At 38.2% G+C, this 15626-nt stretch overlaps 1 protein-coding gene across 1 annotated transcript in view; it reads left to right on the forward strand.

Annotated features, from left to right (window-relative positions):
* Window positions 1-6181: 6181 nt before the first annotated feature.
* vrk1 (VRK serine/threonine kinase 1) overlaps window positions 6182-15626 on the forward strand; it is a 28069-nt gene continuing 18624 nt past the window's right edge. Inside the window, exons 1-10 of the mRNA XM_030719216.1 lie at window positions 6182-6262; window positions 6852-7011; window positions 7242-7297; window positions 9690-9759; window positions 10358-10445; window positions 12567-12675; window positions 13288-13380; window positions 14099-14231; window positions 15192-15312; window positions 15431-15489. Of these exons, the coding sequence (XP_030575076.1) occupies window positions 6852-7011; window positions 7242-7297; window positions 9690-9759; window positions 10358-10445; window positions 12567-12675; window positions 13288-13380; window positions 14099-14231; window positions 15192-15312; window positions 15431-15489 (889 nt within the window). The 5' untranslated portion in view covers window positions 6182-6262. The remainder of the gene's footprint in view (window positions 6263-6851; window positions 7012-7241; window positions 7298-9689; window positions 9760-10357; window positions 10446-12566; window positions 12676-13287; window positions 13381-14098; window positions 14232-15191; window positions 15313-15430; window positions 15490-15626) is intronic.

A 15626-nucleotide genomic window follows, 5' to 3' on the forward strand; every position in this document is an offset into this window, starting at 1 on the left:
AGGCGTGTTTGAGAGGACGACTGGCCTCACTGACATGCCTGACGCTGGTTTCATAAAGATAGTTTAGACTGACCAGCAGCTGGTTTCACAAAGATAAACTACAGCTTAAAGGAACCGAACAGTCAGACTTCAGCTGGATGTTTTAAAACTGCCGCTGTGTAAAACAGTTTTATCGCTGACTATGCAGAACAGCTCCAGAATGAATTCTGGGTAAAATTAAGACTCTTTTCAAAGATGAAAACCGACTGAGTGACACTAACAGCACAGCCAAGCACACAAACACAAATTTTAACTGCAGATCCAACAAAAAAAGACTTTTGTTGTGCTGATGATGTGAGGCTGCATACCTGGAGCTGCTGCAAGATATGTCCCCTGGGCTGGACCTGGTGTCTGCTGCAGCTCTCCTGGTAGGCCACTGCTACCTCTGTCAAGGTGAGGCAGCTGTCAGCTAAAATAGAAGAATACACTCATTCACTCCTTTAATGTCTCTCTTTTTATGACATTAAAATATTATTTAAAGCATATGAAGATCTCTTAACTATAATCTTTTTTGTTTTTCATGTCAATACTATAAATTATGTCTGAAGTCCTTGACTTCAGCTTTGTAGTGTCTCCAACAGTGTGTGACTTGAGTGATGCAAAAGCAAATGTAAATTATTATGTAAATTATTATGGTAAAGTAATGTTTATAACTTATATATATCTCGTGTATCAGATATTGCTGCAGGCAGAAGGATAAAGTATGTTAAAAGCTTTCGGGATGAGTTTTGTGCAGCACGTTGCAGGCGGCAGTGTCAGTAAATGATACACATCACAGAGGTTATATGCAGCACATTAATATGCATAAATGAAAAACATTGATACATTTTACTCAGTTATACATCATATAGAAAAGTACATGATTTTAAAAGGAAAAATACATTGATATTTAGTAAACTTTCACTTATTAGGGTGTACATGTTTTCAGTTAAATGTTACACATTTAAACATGACCGTCCTTTCCATTATCCCAGGATAATATATAAACTGTTGCTGTGTTTCTTAAAATGTATTTTTATATGAGATAAACAAATTTGCCAAAAGAAAAGGTAAACTGAAAAAGTTGTAAAAAAATAAAACGGTTCCCTTCAAAGCTGCGTTTCTTTTTAATTAATTGTGAATACTTCACAAAATTTTACACCCTATTTCACAAGATGATAAAGTTGCAGAAACAATCACAGAAACTAGCAAATAAAAGACCCAATTTGTTGCTAATATTGCAAAGCTTTTGGCTGTTTGACTGTGGCTGAGCCGTTGCCTAATTGCAGACGTAATGACACAGAACTGTGCGTGTTTAGTTTGGAGCAGTCTTATTCATTAACACTGGTGGTGGGTGGTGGAGGGGAGTCATGATAAAACAGGCTGCAGATTATGTTTGGACTAACATTTGAATTGGTGAATTGAAAAAGTGTCCACGTGTAAGACTTTGTTTTAACAGGATAGAATAAAATGTCTTTTGCTCAAACTGTTACTATGGTGCAAGATTCATACTTTTAACAAATATAATACCTAATCATGGATTACAAATCTCAAAATATAATCCAAAATTCTTTAGTCTACTTTTTGAGTTTTGGAGTTATGAATCCACAGAACAAAACCCACAATGGTCACTGAAATAACCTGACACTGACAACAGTAATGATAAATAAAAATTCACTGAAAATGAACTCATGAAAAGCAGACATTGCTTTTGAATTGTGGTTCAACAGAATTATTTTAAACAAGTGGTGCCGGGCACAACAAACCCCGCCCCCAGCAGACATTTTATCTGATTTGAATGTTTTCCTTCTCATATCACTCTCCAAACATTGAATCACTGAGATCCATCCATCCATCCATCCATCCATCCATCCATCCATCCATCCATCCATCTGTCCATCTCTCCATCCGTCCTCTTCCGCTTATCCTGTTTGGGGTTGCGGGGGCGCTGGAGCCTAGTTTAAAAAGTTCATCTAAAATAACTTTGATTTTACGAATGTAAATGGAATCTTAATGGAGTTTCCCATGTTAAATTCAAGTAGCCTGCAAATCCAGAATGTGGATTGGATTGGTTTAAATTTTTGAGCATGAAATGATGCTTTCAATGACCAAACAAAAAAATACTGTCACCCCCAGTGCTCCCCCTCAGCCTCCTGGCAGTAGACTCTTTAGGTGGCGCAAATCCCCTGAAAGCAGAAGGTCTACAACACATACATAATTAGCAGGTCTCAGTAGATCTTAATGGGGTGCATATGAACCTCAGTGACTTGCAAATGCAAAGACCAAACCAGGAACAAGAAATGCTAAAATTCTAATAAATATAAACCACTGAGAATACTGTCACTTTCTGTGATTGGCATTAAGATGATAAGAACCAAGTAGTCTGAGATGTTTAGTAGATGAATTTGAACATGCTAGATCAAATTGTTTTTGAGTTATTGTGTTCACAAGATTTTCAGGAAACTTGACCTCTGAGCTTTAGCTCAAGCCCACAAAGATTTGAACTCATCCAAGATTTTTAGTAGATGCATCTATGGTGTGAATGTGAACAGTCTACATGCAGGCAGCATAGTTCTTGAGTTATTGCATGAAACTCAGGACAACACAAAAGTGACCCTCTTAGACTGCTTTTTAGTTTTGGTTTCTTTGTTTTCCATTGAGTTATCAGTTCTGTCATTAGTTAGCTAATACGCACTAATTCACTGTTAATCAGTTAATCAGTTTTAATCAACAACAGTTGCCTCAAAGCACTTTATATTGTAAGGTTAAAGACCCCACAGTAACACTAACTAATTTAAGTCTGTTAGTCGCAACTGACCAACAAACCTAGTGATGTCACATTCTGTACTCGCACATGATGGTGCTACACATGCTCTAAAACTTGAAACTTTGAGCACTTGTTTTTAAAACCCAGCTTCACAGTCTGTTGAATCTAGGACAGTTTTTTCCACTTTAAAGTGTTTGTCATAGCTAAAAGCGGCACAATTTGGGGGCCTGGGGCATGGATGGATGTCCAAAATACTAATATATAGTAGATACTGGATAACCTTTCTGCTTTGAAAAAAATATTAGTTCAAATTTTGCAACAGAGACATTACATGTCTGTGGAAACTAACTTTGGAACCAATACTTTTTCCTGGTATAATAATAACCTAAAACAAGCTGATAGTGAGTACTTGCTGTGTAATATCACCACAATTATGATGTGTTTTAGAAGGTTAAGTCAAGTATATAAGTGAGAAATACCACCACAACTGGACTTCATTCAGTGACACATACGTAAACAGCAGCTTACCCTTTCTCTTAGTGTTCCAGTGTTCAGCAAAGCCGGACACTAGCTGTTCATCTGGGGGGAAACACACACGTTTTCCTCCTTTATTTGTCTTCTTTGAATTCTTTCTGGATTTTCCCGAGTTGTCGTCATTCTGCTCGTCATCATCATCACTGCAGTTGGTCATCCCCTCTCTATACTTCAGGACCGTACCATGGAGCTTTCTACTGTAACTGCAAAGCAAATTGTTGGCAAGATCAAGAAGGAAACTCCAAACGTCTCATCAATAGTCACAAAATATGCCATCCACGAAGCTGTGCCAGCCGTTACTGAAGTTCTTCTCTTAATTTAAAGATGAAGTGTGAAGCAGTTGATGTACAACCACGTCCCCTCTTGAATGTGAAGTGTCTTCACTCTGTGGCACTTGGAAAGACAAGACACTAAAGAACCAATATCTTATTCATGAGTTGTGCACTGTTACTCAATATGTTTGGATCAAATGACACATTCAAAACAGGTAAGGCTCTGCACATTTACATACCTATTCAAATTCAACATTTACAACATTCAGGAGTGTACACTCTTAAAAAATGTTCTTGGATAGGAAAAACACCGGCAAGTTAAGTCTTTTTTAAGTAAAGGCATTTACATGGAACCACACTTGATATATCATGCTTAGTTATCCAAATAAGTGAGTAGAGTTTCTTAGAGAAATGTCTGGCTCTGCTAAACAGAAGGTTTAAAACAAGAAATCAAACAAGCTGTCGTAACAAAACTACATTTATTTAGCAGCAAACATCAATTTGAACCTTTCTCAATTCCCATCGCAACTCATTAAACATGGGAGAGAGACAGTTCAGAGACAACAATCTCATGAATCACAAGCAACGTGACAGAACACAATAAAACAGCCACTGAAATACATAAACCCCCAATTCTCTGCTGTTGCCTCCATTCATTTTCCTCCATGAAGCTTCTCTCAAAAACTGTCCTTCAAGGGCACGGAAACAGTCAGGAGTTACAAGAATGAACTTTTCACTCTGTATCTAGAATAATTTGTTTATGCAGAGAACATTTCTCAGAAGCACACAATATTGTTCAATATTCTTAATAGACCTGCAAATGAACAGCTGGAGGGCCGTACCCATCCGAATTATTGTTTAGCTAAGTGCAGCAAAACATGATAACAAATCTTATACAGAAAAGAGAGCTATGGGACAACAATCTGTCAAGCAACTGGACAGAGCATAGATAGATTGATACTTTATTGATTGATCCCACAATGGAATTATTTGGAAAAATGCCCATAAAACACTTTTCTGTCCTCAAATTTCACTCACCTCATTCACAAGGGTTATTCTTCAGTACCTGGACCTTGTTTGAAAGGCACTGGATATCAATTCCCATCAGGATCTTCTGAAGAAATTCCAAATCACCTCAAGTTCAGAACATAGATGACTCCAGAGTGGTGGCCGTCGTGGCAGTAGCAGCATCTCCAGTGTCCTTGAGCACGGTGACAACCTCAACTATGATCCTTCTTCTGATGGATCAGAGCCGTCTGCATCTTCTTGTTTGATGACAGTTGGTCTCATCCATTTGGCTCTGGACATTGTCAAAGTTTACATTATAGTGACAGAACAAAAAAAGACATTTTATTAAAGATTACATGTACTGAACAGGTAAATCTATGGAAAGGATTCCATTAACAATAAATCTCTTTTTACTAATTTTACTCAACATGTCCCTGCTCATTGAAGCTTTAGAGTTAGCACCTCTTTATATCTCGACATTTTTACTCTAGATAAACTGTGTGGGACATGCAAATGTACAGACACACTATTACAAACACTAACCGAGAAGCCCCATCTGTAAAGGGTGCCTGTGTGATCATCAACAGTAAATATACCAGTTTGTGCTGTCATGTCATGTCACAGATTGCAGTGCCAAGCACCACCTGAAGATGAGCACAGCAATGGGAACCAGGAAATGGAAACTTCATGGGTACCAAAATAGAATATGTATAATTATGTGATCCTTTCTGCACCTGCTAATAATAGCTATTACTATTATTGCTACTAGAATGTTTATCACGGACGTCAGTGCTGCTACATACTCAACTGATTCTAGCCCTCCCTGGTGGCAGTGGTTTCAATCTAAACTTCACTGTACATGTACAAGTTAGGCCATACTTTGGAGCATACACTCACTGACCACTTTATTAGATACACCTGTTCAACTGCTCATTAACATGAATATCTAATCAGTCAGCTACATAGCAGTAACTTAATACACTTGGGCATGAAGACATGGTCAAGATAACCTTTTGAACATCAGAATGGGGAACAATGATTTAAATGGCTTTGAATGTGGCATGGTTGTCGGTGCCAGACAGACTGGTCTGAGTATTTCAGAAACTGCTGATCTACAGGAATTTTTTGCTTTGGTTCTTGCCTGTTTTTATTTGTATGGAATTTTCCTAAATAAATAAACCATTAAAATAAGTGAACAATATAGTGCATCTTTTTTATTTATTTTGACTCACATAAAATATGCCATCAAATATAGTTATGCTGACATTTGTCCTGAGTTGTATCTTTAGAAAATCAGCTACAGTATCTAGAACATCCTTATAAGTATCCAATCTCATTGTACATTCTGTATAATGACAATAAAGGCATTCTATTCTATTCTATTCTATTCTATTCTAGTATACAGTGAAAAAGCAGATGGGAAATACTTCCATTTTCTAGAACACCCAAGTCAAATTAATTCTCAGTATTCATTTTGAATCTTGTGTGTAATATGTTAGAAGACATTTTCCTATCACTAGTTTTATTTAAAAATAAAAAATGGAACAATGACTGTCCTAGAGTACGCACCGTCATTCTCAGTGACGTCACTTCCTGACCGGTAGTTTTGCGGGAAGTTTGGTCCACTTACAGCTGGGCTACAGTGAAGCATAACGAAGTGACGGTATGTGTTCATCATATACTTTATCGAAATGTATTAACGGGCTATATGACAGGTATTCAGGAACGTTTATTATTGAACGACGTCATGTTGCAGTGAATGTAGATTGCTAATGTGAGACACTTCGTAACGAAGCGCGGTTAGCATGAGAGCTAATGAGCATAAAGAAAACGTAACTAATAGTGCACGATTCACAACCGAATGAAACTTTCACGTTATTGTTTATTAGCGCGGTGAACCCTTTTATGGTTTAACTTATGTACTAACTGGTAATTCGTGTTAACGACATTTCTCGTATAGGCTAAATTTATTAGCAGGTGATAGGGGAACTCGGGATGTGGTCAGCTAACTTCTGTAGATAAAAAAACTACACGATTTTAATGTTTTAATTTGTTGTTGTTGCTGTTCATATATATATATATTTCTAAATAAAAATTGTCAGTGTATATGTGGGTATTGCTGCGTTAACGATATATTAACTTTACCTCAGTTTAACGTACTTGTATTTTGGAATTCTACTTCCAACACCTGAAGCGATGTAGCTATTAAAGCGTGAAGTGGCACTAACAACTACCGTGGCTGTATTTGTTAGATGCCTCCTAAAGCCAAGGCGGCAGGCAAAAGCAGAGCTCCAGCCAAGAGGAAACTGGCAGAGGAGTTTCCACCTGGAGAAGTGCTGAGAGACACCCAGAAGAAGGAATGGAAGCTGGGGGCTCCAATCGGCCAAGGGGGCTTTGGTGTCATATATTTAGGTAAGAAAACGTATGAAGCCAGTGACCCAGTTTAAAAGTCATGCCAAAATCAAAGACACTGCTCATTTGTCATTCATCAGACATTGTTTTTGTTATAGAAAACGCCTGATTTTGAGTAGCAGAATTTATAATGATTATCGGTTGAACATATATTGTTAATGTTCATTTCAAGCACGTATGATCTAAATAGTGCAAATACTGAGAAAGTATTCCTTTTTATTTTCCCCCAGCTGAGGAAAATTCAGCAAAATCTGTGGGTGCTGATGCTCGCTATGTCATCAAAGTGGTAAGACTAACAAGCTGAAAACATGAAGGTTTTTTTTGACACAATATCATTCTTTGGATTATTTTCTTTTCTTTTCTTTTCCCAACAAAGTAGTTCTAAAACATCTGTGGAATCTAAGCATCATGACACCACGGTCTGCCAAGTTTTAATTCTGACATGCACTTTTGAAACGACTGTAACTCTGTTACCATTTATGCTACAGAAAAAATTTCAATGGTTTCGAGAAGAAGAGAAGACAAGCTTTACAGAGATATGTGGTATATCCAGCAATCTAGCCAGAAAAAAATTCACAGCCCGGCGGTATCAGACCACTAGTGGGTGTCCCCCTTTGGTATGGGGTGACCACTTGCTAATGCTAATAGCCGCGTCTGCATGCCAGTTGCAGTAACAGTGAACTGTTCAGATAGCAAACCAGTGAAATTCTCAGTCCAGCCCATTGCCGGAGGATTAACCACTGGCTAGACCACTGATATTACAGTAACACAAAGCATTCACAATGTCTGTGATACTGGCAGAAAAATCATCTCATTTCCTCAAGTGTGCTTCACATTACTGTAACTCCTCACCTATTTTGGGTTACAGAAAAATTTAGATGGTTCCTTAAAGATGATTTTTTTCAATTTTACAACCAAAATTACAGAACAAGTCCAGGTGACCTGTATAATACTTAAGTGTTAACATCAGTTAATTGGATTGTGTTCAGAAATAAATGAGTTGCTGACGTGACTACTTTGGAATTGTTTGACTTGATTAGACCAGTTTGACTGGCTTTTCTCCTGTAATGTGCACAAGATTTCAGTGTGGACATTAAGATTAGCACAAACATTTTAGTGGTTAACGTCATGTTGTGAATGGACTCATCACTACTCTACAAAGGTTTTGAGCCACCCTTTTTTTCTTTGCATTTAGCTTCCAGGTCATCAGATTTTCTTGTAATTTTTTAAAGTAATCTGGAGCAATGGTTCCCCCGGCTTTAAGGAGGTCTTTCAAGGTTTTTCTTTGAAACAGACAATTTCCAATCATTTTCTTTTGTTTTTTTAAGCCACTTAACACTGACCCATGACTCATTCAAGCATAAAAAGCCACTCAAGGTATGAACCAAGAACCAATTTAAAATTGTAGCTTTAAGCACTTTGGTACTAGCAGCCTGTTGCAAAAACACATAAATTATTCCCATTTCTTCAGCTGAATCGAAGTGGAGCATGCCTTAAAAAAAACTATCTACAGCAGCTGAACAGTATCTGAAAGTCATGTCTTAAATAAATAGAAAGAAAATTCAGCAAAGACCTGACACAGGATGTGATTGATGGATCTGATCCTTCAGTTGATTAAATGCTGTTCACTGAAGCCTCAGCAGAAATGGACAACAGGTTTTAGGGAGTGATGAATCCAGATATAAAATTTTTGGTTCACATTGTTGTCAATATGTACAGAAGGAATCAGGAGAGAGGTACAACAGCAAGTGTCTTCAGCTATCTGTAAGCATGGTGGAGGCTTTGTCATAGTCTGGGGCTGCATTTCAGTCAGTGGTGCTGAGGGTGTTGTCAAAATTGATGGAATTATGAACCAAAAGTACAGTCGGAATTTGATCCATCATGCTGTAGTCCACTTCAGACTCACCCCTGAATGCTGCAGATAATACTGTTAAAAAGAGACATGGCAGCTGCTGTTGGCCTGCAGCAAAGTTTAAAAGAAATCTGGCAAATATAAAAGTCTAGTGATTTATCAGCATACAGGCAGCATTTATTTAGGCTTCTTTCTCATTTTTGTTCTGTCACTGTGGAAAACAAATGCTGGATGGAACTAAAAATATCACTTTTATTTACATTTAATCTAGAGCCCAACTGATATATTGATGGGGCTGATATGAGCTGTTTGCCAAAATATTCCCACAAATCAGGCAGAGCGTAGAGTAATCCACCACTGTCACAAGTTCAGGATTACTCTACACTCTTTAAATGTTTTTTTGTCACAAATAAAACATCGGAATTTAAAATCATTAAGCATCAGTATTGGTCTTAAAAATCCTGTATTGGTTTGGGTTTTCATTTAAACTAATCACAGGTGGTTTGATGAAAGACTTTTTATTGGTATTTTAATGTGACAAGGCAGAGTGTAAGAAAAAATTACTCGGGGTCTTTTTCAACCAATTTGCTTCACAGGTGAATCAGTCAGTGGAGACGCTGTCATTGGCCGAAACAGGCCAGCAGTTGGCCAATCAACTTGCCCAGTGTACTTGACCCTGAGCCGTTGGTACATTAATTGTATTGAAGCCTGGTTTTTAACACTGAAGACTCCACTCAAGTCATCAACTGCTGTGTCTCATAATCCATAAATCGTGGATCTGTCAGTCATGTTTTTTCACTGCTTCTGTAACTTCATTTGTCCACAGGAGCCCATTGACAATGGACCGCTATTCTGTGAGCTCGCATTTTACATGAGAGCTGCCAAGCCAGATCTGAGTAAGTCACATCATCAAATATTACACACACACAATGAGAAGTATGCCAGCAAGCCAAAGTTAGCAAAGTTAGCCCTGTGATCATAACACAAGTGTCTCACCACCAGGGCAAACAAATAAAAAGAGAGACAACTTTCTTAATTAAAAAAGATAGTCTTGTAGCAGAGGCACAGAGGCACCCTACAAAGGCAAGGAAGCGTTTGGTGGCAGCGCTGCTGGCCCCCAGGCCACCGCTTTGCATTTTATATAATAACAATCCAAATGTCAATCTCCCCTGACGATTAACTGTTATATGACTAAGGAACCAAAGCCTCATATTTTATTCATGCTGGAGTCTCTCGTTGTTGGTAAATATTTGTCCCAGCAGCAGATTAGCTCACGGCCACATTGGCCAGTTCCCCCTACTGAATTATATTCTTATTACTTTGAGTCTCACATTCATCACCCACTTAAACCAGCACCAGTTAGCAGCCTATTCACACACAGTTTCACTACCTAACTGTCTTTGATTTACATGTTGCTGATTTCATATTTACATGTTGATAGCACATTTTATCCAAAAAAGGTACATTTCTGATAAGTTTCCGCTTGCCCTGCAGTTCAGACCTGGATGAAGTCTAAAAAGCAAAAAAATCTGGGTGTCCCTCGTTACTGGGGCTCAGGTCGACATGAGAGAGGAGGGAAAAGGTAAGGCCAGAGTTGCTCACTTTTTTTTTTGCTTTTTTTTTTGCTTTTTGGGGACAAATTTCAGTTTGTAACTAAAATAAAAATAAAATCTTCTAAAAGATGGGCTACATGGATCTTTTTTGGCCTTAAGTCATTCAGGATCTTAAAAAAAAAACCGTTCTTGAGGAGAAGCTGATGTGTAGACGTCTTTATTAATAAAAGGAAATTTTTTTGCTATTTGTTCGTTTTCTCAGAAGTTTAATAGAAGAAACGTTTTCTTTTGTGCTGCTCACAATAATAAGGGAACATCAGATATTGATGAGCGAGTTGAAAATCTTTACTGATATTTATTTGTTGAGAGTAAATCAATGTAACAAAGATCAGTGGAAACCAAAATCATCAATCGATTGAGGGCGGGATTTAAAAATGACACCAAAAATCAGTTCAGATTATTCCCTTAATTTTTGGGTGGCACTCTGAACTTATCTTTATTCACTATGTCTATTAAAACCACACTGGATCCACACAGAGCCACTCACTGGATGAATGAACAGACTCAGAAGCAGGGCTGAGCAATATGACCTTAAATCCTTATCACAATTAATTGAACATTTTACCTTGATTTTAATTAATGAATGATTATTATTACACACATTTTTTTGTTCTTGCTCCCTTAGTTCACTAGGTTTGTATGTAAATATATTCAGCTACTAAAGCTGGGATATTTCTTTTTTGGAAATATGATTCAGCTCCAAATGTAACAGATTGGTAGTGTTACCTTTGGTTGCTAAAACTAGTTTTCAGTTTTTCTTTGTTGTCCTTACTAAAGCTAAAAATGTGTCCAAACTACAAACACGGCATTTTTATTGGGACAAACTGCTCGAGTTGTGCAGATGGCTCAGTGTCTGACTTTGCCTCCATCATGTTTCCAGGGTGCTGACTGAAATGAGCTTCCTCCAAAGGGTGGCTGGACTCTCCCTTAGAAATAGGGTGAGGAGCACAGCCATTCAGGAGGGGCTCAAACCTGATGCAGACCACTCACCTTTGGGCTCCACTAGTTCCACTCTTCTGCACAGGCTCAGAAACATAGTTCACCGAGGCTTCTCATAATTTACAGTAGATCTAACTGTCAAAATGAAGGACTTCTCCCAGCTGAAAACTACCACCCCAAACACACTCCCACAGACAGCTTTCTAAAACTTCCACTAAAAAAAAAACTCCTTAGGGCAGTTTTATCTAGATTTATTCCCACACTTATGCATACTACACAAACACAGGTGGGTCTACAAACCCAAATTTCAAGGGCACACTGTTCTAAGCAACTTGAACTTTATCAAAAAAGGTGGTACAGTGTCATGTGAACAAAAGTGGAGCATTAGATAAAAGTGAAGCTCTAAATATAGCTGAGAGTGGTTTTAGCAGGAGCTAAAAGTGAGGCCCTGAACATCCAAGGGAGTGAATATAACAGGCCTCAGTTTTATTCTACTGATCTAAAAGCATACAGTGTTCATTAATCCAGTGTGTGTGACTAACAAAATTGGTGATAAATAATATAAATTAGTGACAGTAAAATACCAAGTGATTAAAAATTCCCAAAACCCTACTTAGAAGATCTGCCTTTTAAAGTAGACCTTACCTGCTTTCATTCAGTGGTACCGAATGACTGTTTGCTAGTGCTAATGGCTGCGCCCACGTGCAAACTGTGATGATAGCTAACAGTTGAAATTCTCAATTCCCGCTAGCTAGAACCAAGCACATGACAATAAAACTTCTTAATTTTAATGAAAGCTAGATAAGTCAAAATAAAGATACCAAAATAAGATCTAAAATATATTTAAATCTTGAGCTGACTTCTTACCAGGGTAACAGCTCAAAAATAGAACATATGAAAGAACCATAAAACCTTTTTTTATGAAGGATCAAAGGTTTTCCTTTCGCAAAGGTGTTGTAAGATTTTCAAGCAGAAACATTTTATGTTTGCCAAGAACAAACAAACAAAAACATTTTTCTCGCTTGGCTGAAGTTCTGCTGTGCTGCTTTGACGTGTCTACGTTAAAAAAAACATAGTGCTGTTTATGACAGTTAATTGGCAGTTTGTTAGGGAACCTGTCTGATACTAAAAGCTGTCTTTGTACATACCAGTTATAGGTTCATGGTTATCGACAGACTTGGCACAGACCTGCAGAAGAAGTTTGAAGAATGTGGAAGAAGATTTCCCAGAAAACTGGTCCTCCAGCTCGGTCTTCGACTGGTTGGTTTTTTTCGTTGTTTCATTTTTGCTTTGTTTTTCCACAGAATCAGAGTTAAATGGTAAACAGCAGGTTAAGGGAGTTACAGGAATGAGAATGTAGTCATGGGGAGTTGCCAATAATCAGTTGATGAATGCTTTATGGAGACCTGAAAATAATTGATAATGGTTCTGATAAAATAATACAACAAATTCTGAGTCCAAATCAGGGTTGAAATAACAAGTTGTTTTGGCCTCAAAGTGAGTAGTAAGCAGAGTTTTTTCCAAAAAGAAACTGAATCCAAGAGTTTAACATAAGAAGTTAATTTCAGTCAACTGCTGAAACTTCCTGCATTTTGTTTTTCCTCTCTTTTGGACACAGTCCAGTAAACGATGCATTTCCCGCAGTGAGATAATAGTATCACAATGCAGCAGTTCTGTTTATCTTCCAGTTATATTTTCATCAATGGCGGGAGGATCTCTTCATCGTTGATGCGTCTTGTTAAGCATGTGGTCAAACTGCAGATTATATTTACACAATTTAGTCTGACTGCATTGTACAAAGGTCTTTGTCCCCAGCACATTGCAAATTTGTCTGTGCTACCATTTAATCAAGCATTTTTTTTCCCCGTTCAGCTGGATATTCTGGAGTACATCCATGAGCATGAGTATGTACATGCTGACATCAAGGCGTCTAACCTCATGTTGAGTCACAGTGATCCCAACCAGGTCAGTAACAGTTACTAAAACCGTCACATTCTGGTGTGAGGAAATAAATGTTGTTTACAGTAAGTAAGGTGCTGCTGTGACCCCGGCACTGCTCTTTGAAAACAGGAGGATGATTCTGTGTTTTGGTTGTAACACACTTGTACTGCTTCATTAGATTCAATTAAGGCCTGGGGGGTGGTTGGAGGGGTGGTGGTGAGAGTGTTCAGACGGAGGAGATTAGATGGCAGCAGCACAGAGGTGCAAATAAGGTGGGGCCAGGGGCAAATATTTAATTTGAAGATTAATAATGTATCATCGGTGGTGTTATTAAGGAGCTTTTTATAAATGACAATTTAGAAATCAGCCCCTCAGGATTTTAATATTGGGTAAGGTTGTTGTTTTTCTGCTCTCCCCTGGAGTTACTGAGTGTAGGTTTGCTTTTATTGCTCTACATTTCTTTATTAAAGCCAAAAAGAATATAAGCACAATGCAAACTGAGTAGTAATAATGAAGTCTTGTAGAGCTGGAATTACAATTTAAATTCCAGAAAAGGTGAAATCCTATGTTCTCCTGCTTTCCTTTATCCTGACCTATGTCTGTGTATAGTGAATGAACACTGGTGAAACTGATAATTCTGCGTATGGATTAGTATAAAGAGTTATAAAGTTCTCTGTGCACAGGTGTGTGTGTGTGTGTGTGTGTATATGCATGCCTGAATCTTTGTGTTTGTGAACTTTAGGTTTACTTAGTAGATTATGGGCTGGCCTATAGGTATGCACCTGATGGTCTTCCCAAAGAGTACAAGGAAGATCCCAAGAAATGTCACGATGGTACCATCGAGTTCACCAGCATTGATTCCCACAAAGGAGTATGTAAGTACAAATGTGCTGTTAGTAGTCATGACACCCAAAATGATTTACAAAAGCACAAGAATGAGAGAAGTCTGTAAATAGGCATTTTTATTTATTTATCACCCTGATTACAGAAATTGCTGTGGAGTTCACCATCTTACAATAAAAATGTATTACTGAGTAGGGCTGCAACTATCGATTATTTTAGTAATCTATCGATTATTCCATTGATTACTCGAGTAATTGGATAAGAAATACTTTTTTCGTGTTAACAGTTCATCTGCATATTTAACTTACGTACTGCAGTTTTTCTCTGTATGAAACAAACAGCGGTGGATGGAGCAGCTACAAGTAGCTTCCAGTACAGAGCAATCGCTAATGCTAATTATTGGAGCCACAGCTGATGTAAAGAAAAAAATAAAAGCTGAAATTCTCAGCACAGTGAGCACAACACATAAACACAGCAGAGAGCGGTGGAGGCGTGGAAAAACATGTCAGCGATGATCAACTTAGTTTTAAAGGGAATCCGTCACAGCGACAGAACTTTTTAGAATCTGAGGGGGTTTTCTAATGCCTGATCTACACTCCAGTCCAGTAGGGGGCAGTAATGCAGCTCTAAGCTGGTTTGCCAACTGCCAGTAAAACCACAAGAAGAGGAACTGTAATGCTGCTAATGCTAACGCTGACATGCAGAGTTTAAACGAAGCATCGAAGCAAATTTGTTGAGTATTTTTTTATAATCGAATTATTCAAGTTACTCGAGTAATCGTTGCAGCCCTTTTACTGAGACCGTATGGTGTACTAAATTCTTGAATCGAATCAGGAAAAGGTCTGTTCAGACCCCCCCAAGTATTTTATTATGTTAGTTATACTCTGGTACAGTACATTTCAGCTGCACATACTGGTGTTATTGCCAGTGTTGGTACCTGTAAAATGCTATGATTGCTAACAGCATTTGTTGCTGCTGATGTTTGGCTCCAGCTGCGTCCAGGCGCAGCGACTTGGAGATCCTGAGTTACTGCATGGTTCAGTGGCTGTGCGGTCGGCTGCCGTGGGAGGACAAGCTGCAAGACCCACTGTACGTCAGAGACTCCAAAATCTGGTGAGAGAAACACACTACATACACCATCCCAGACTGGGTCCCTTCACAGAATGTGGAATTTTATAAATTGCAATTTTTAAGAAAAGTTGTCTTTTTCCTACTGATTTTTCATCTGCAGGAGTAAAGAGAACATAACTGAGTTTATGACCAAGTGTTTCCCTTCTCAAGACAAGCCAGGTAAGAAAGACTTAAACACACCTCATAAACACAGGTGAGTGTAGAGTTTTTGTGGCCATGAATACCAAAAGACCAACCTCTTTAACATTTGGGTAAACTGAAAAGATTTTAGACTGATGCACGTCCCTATATTATTG

This window comes from Archocentrus centrarchus, chromosome 22 (assembly GCF_007364275.1).
Source record: "Archocentrus centrarchus isolate MPI-CPG fArcCen1 chromosome 22, fArcCen1, whole genome shotgun sequence".
NCBI lineage: Eukaryota > Metazoa > Chordata > Actinopteri > Cichliformes > Cichlidae > Archocentrus > Archocentrus centrarchus.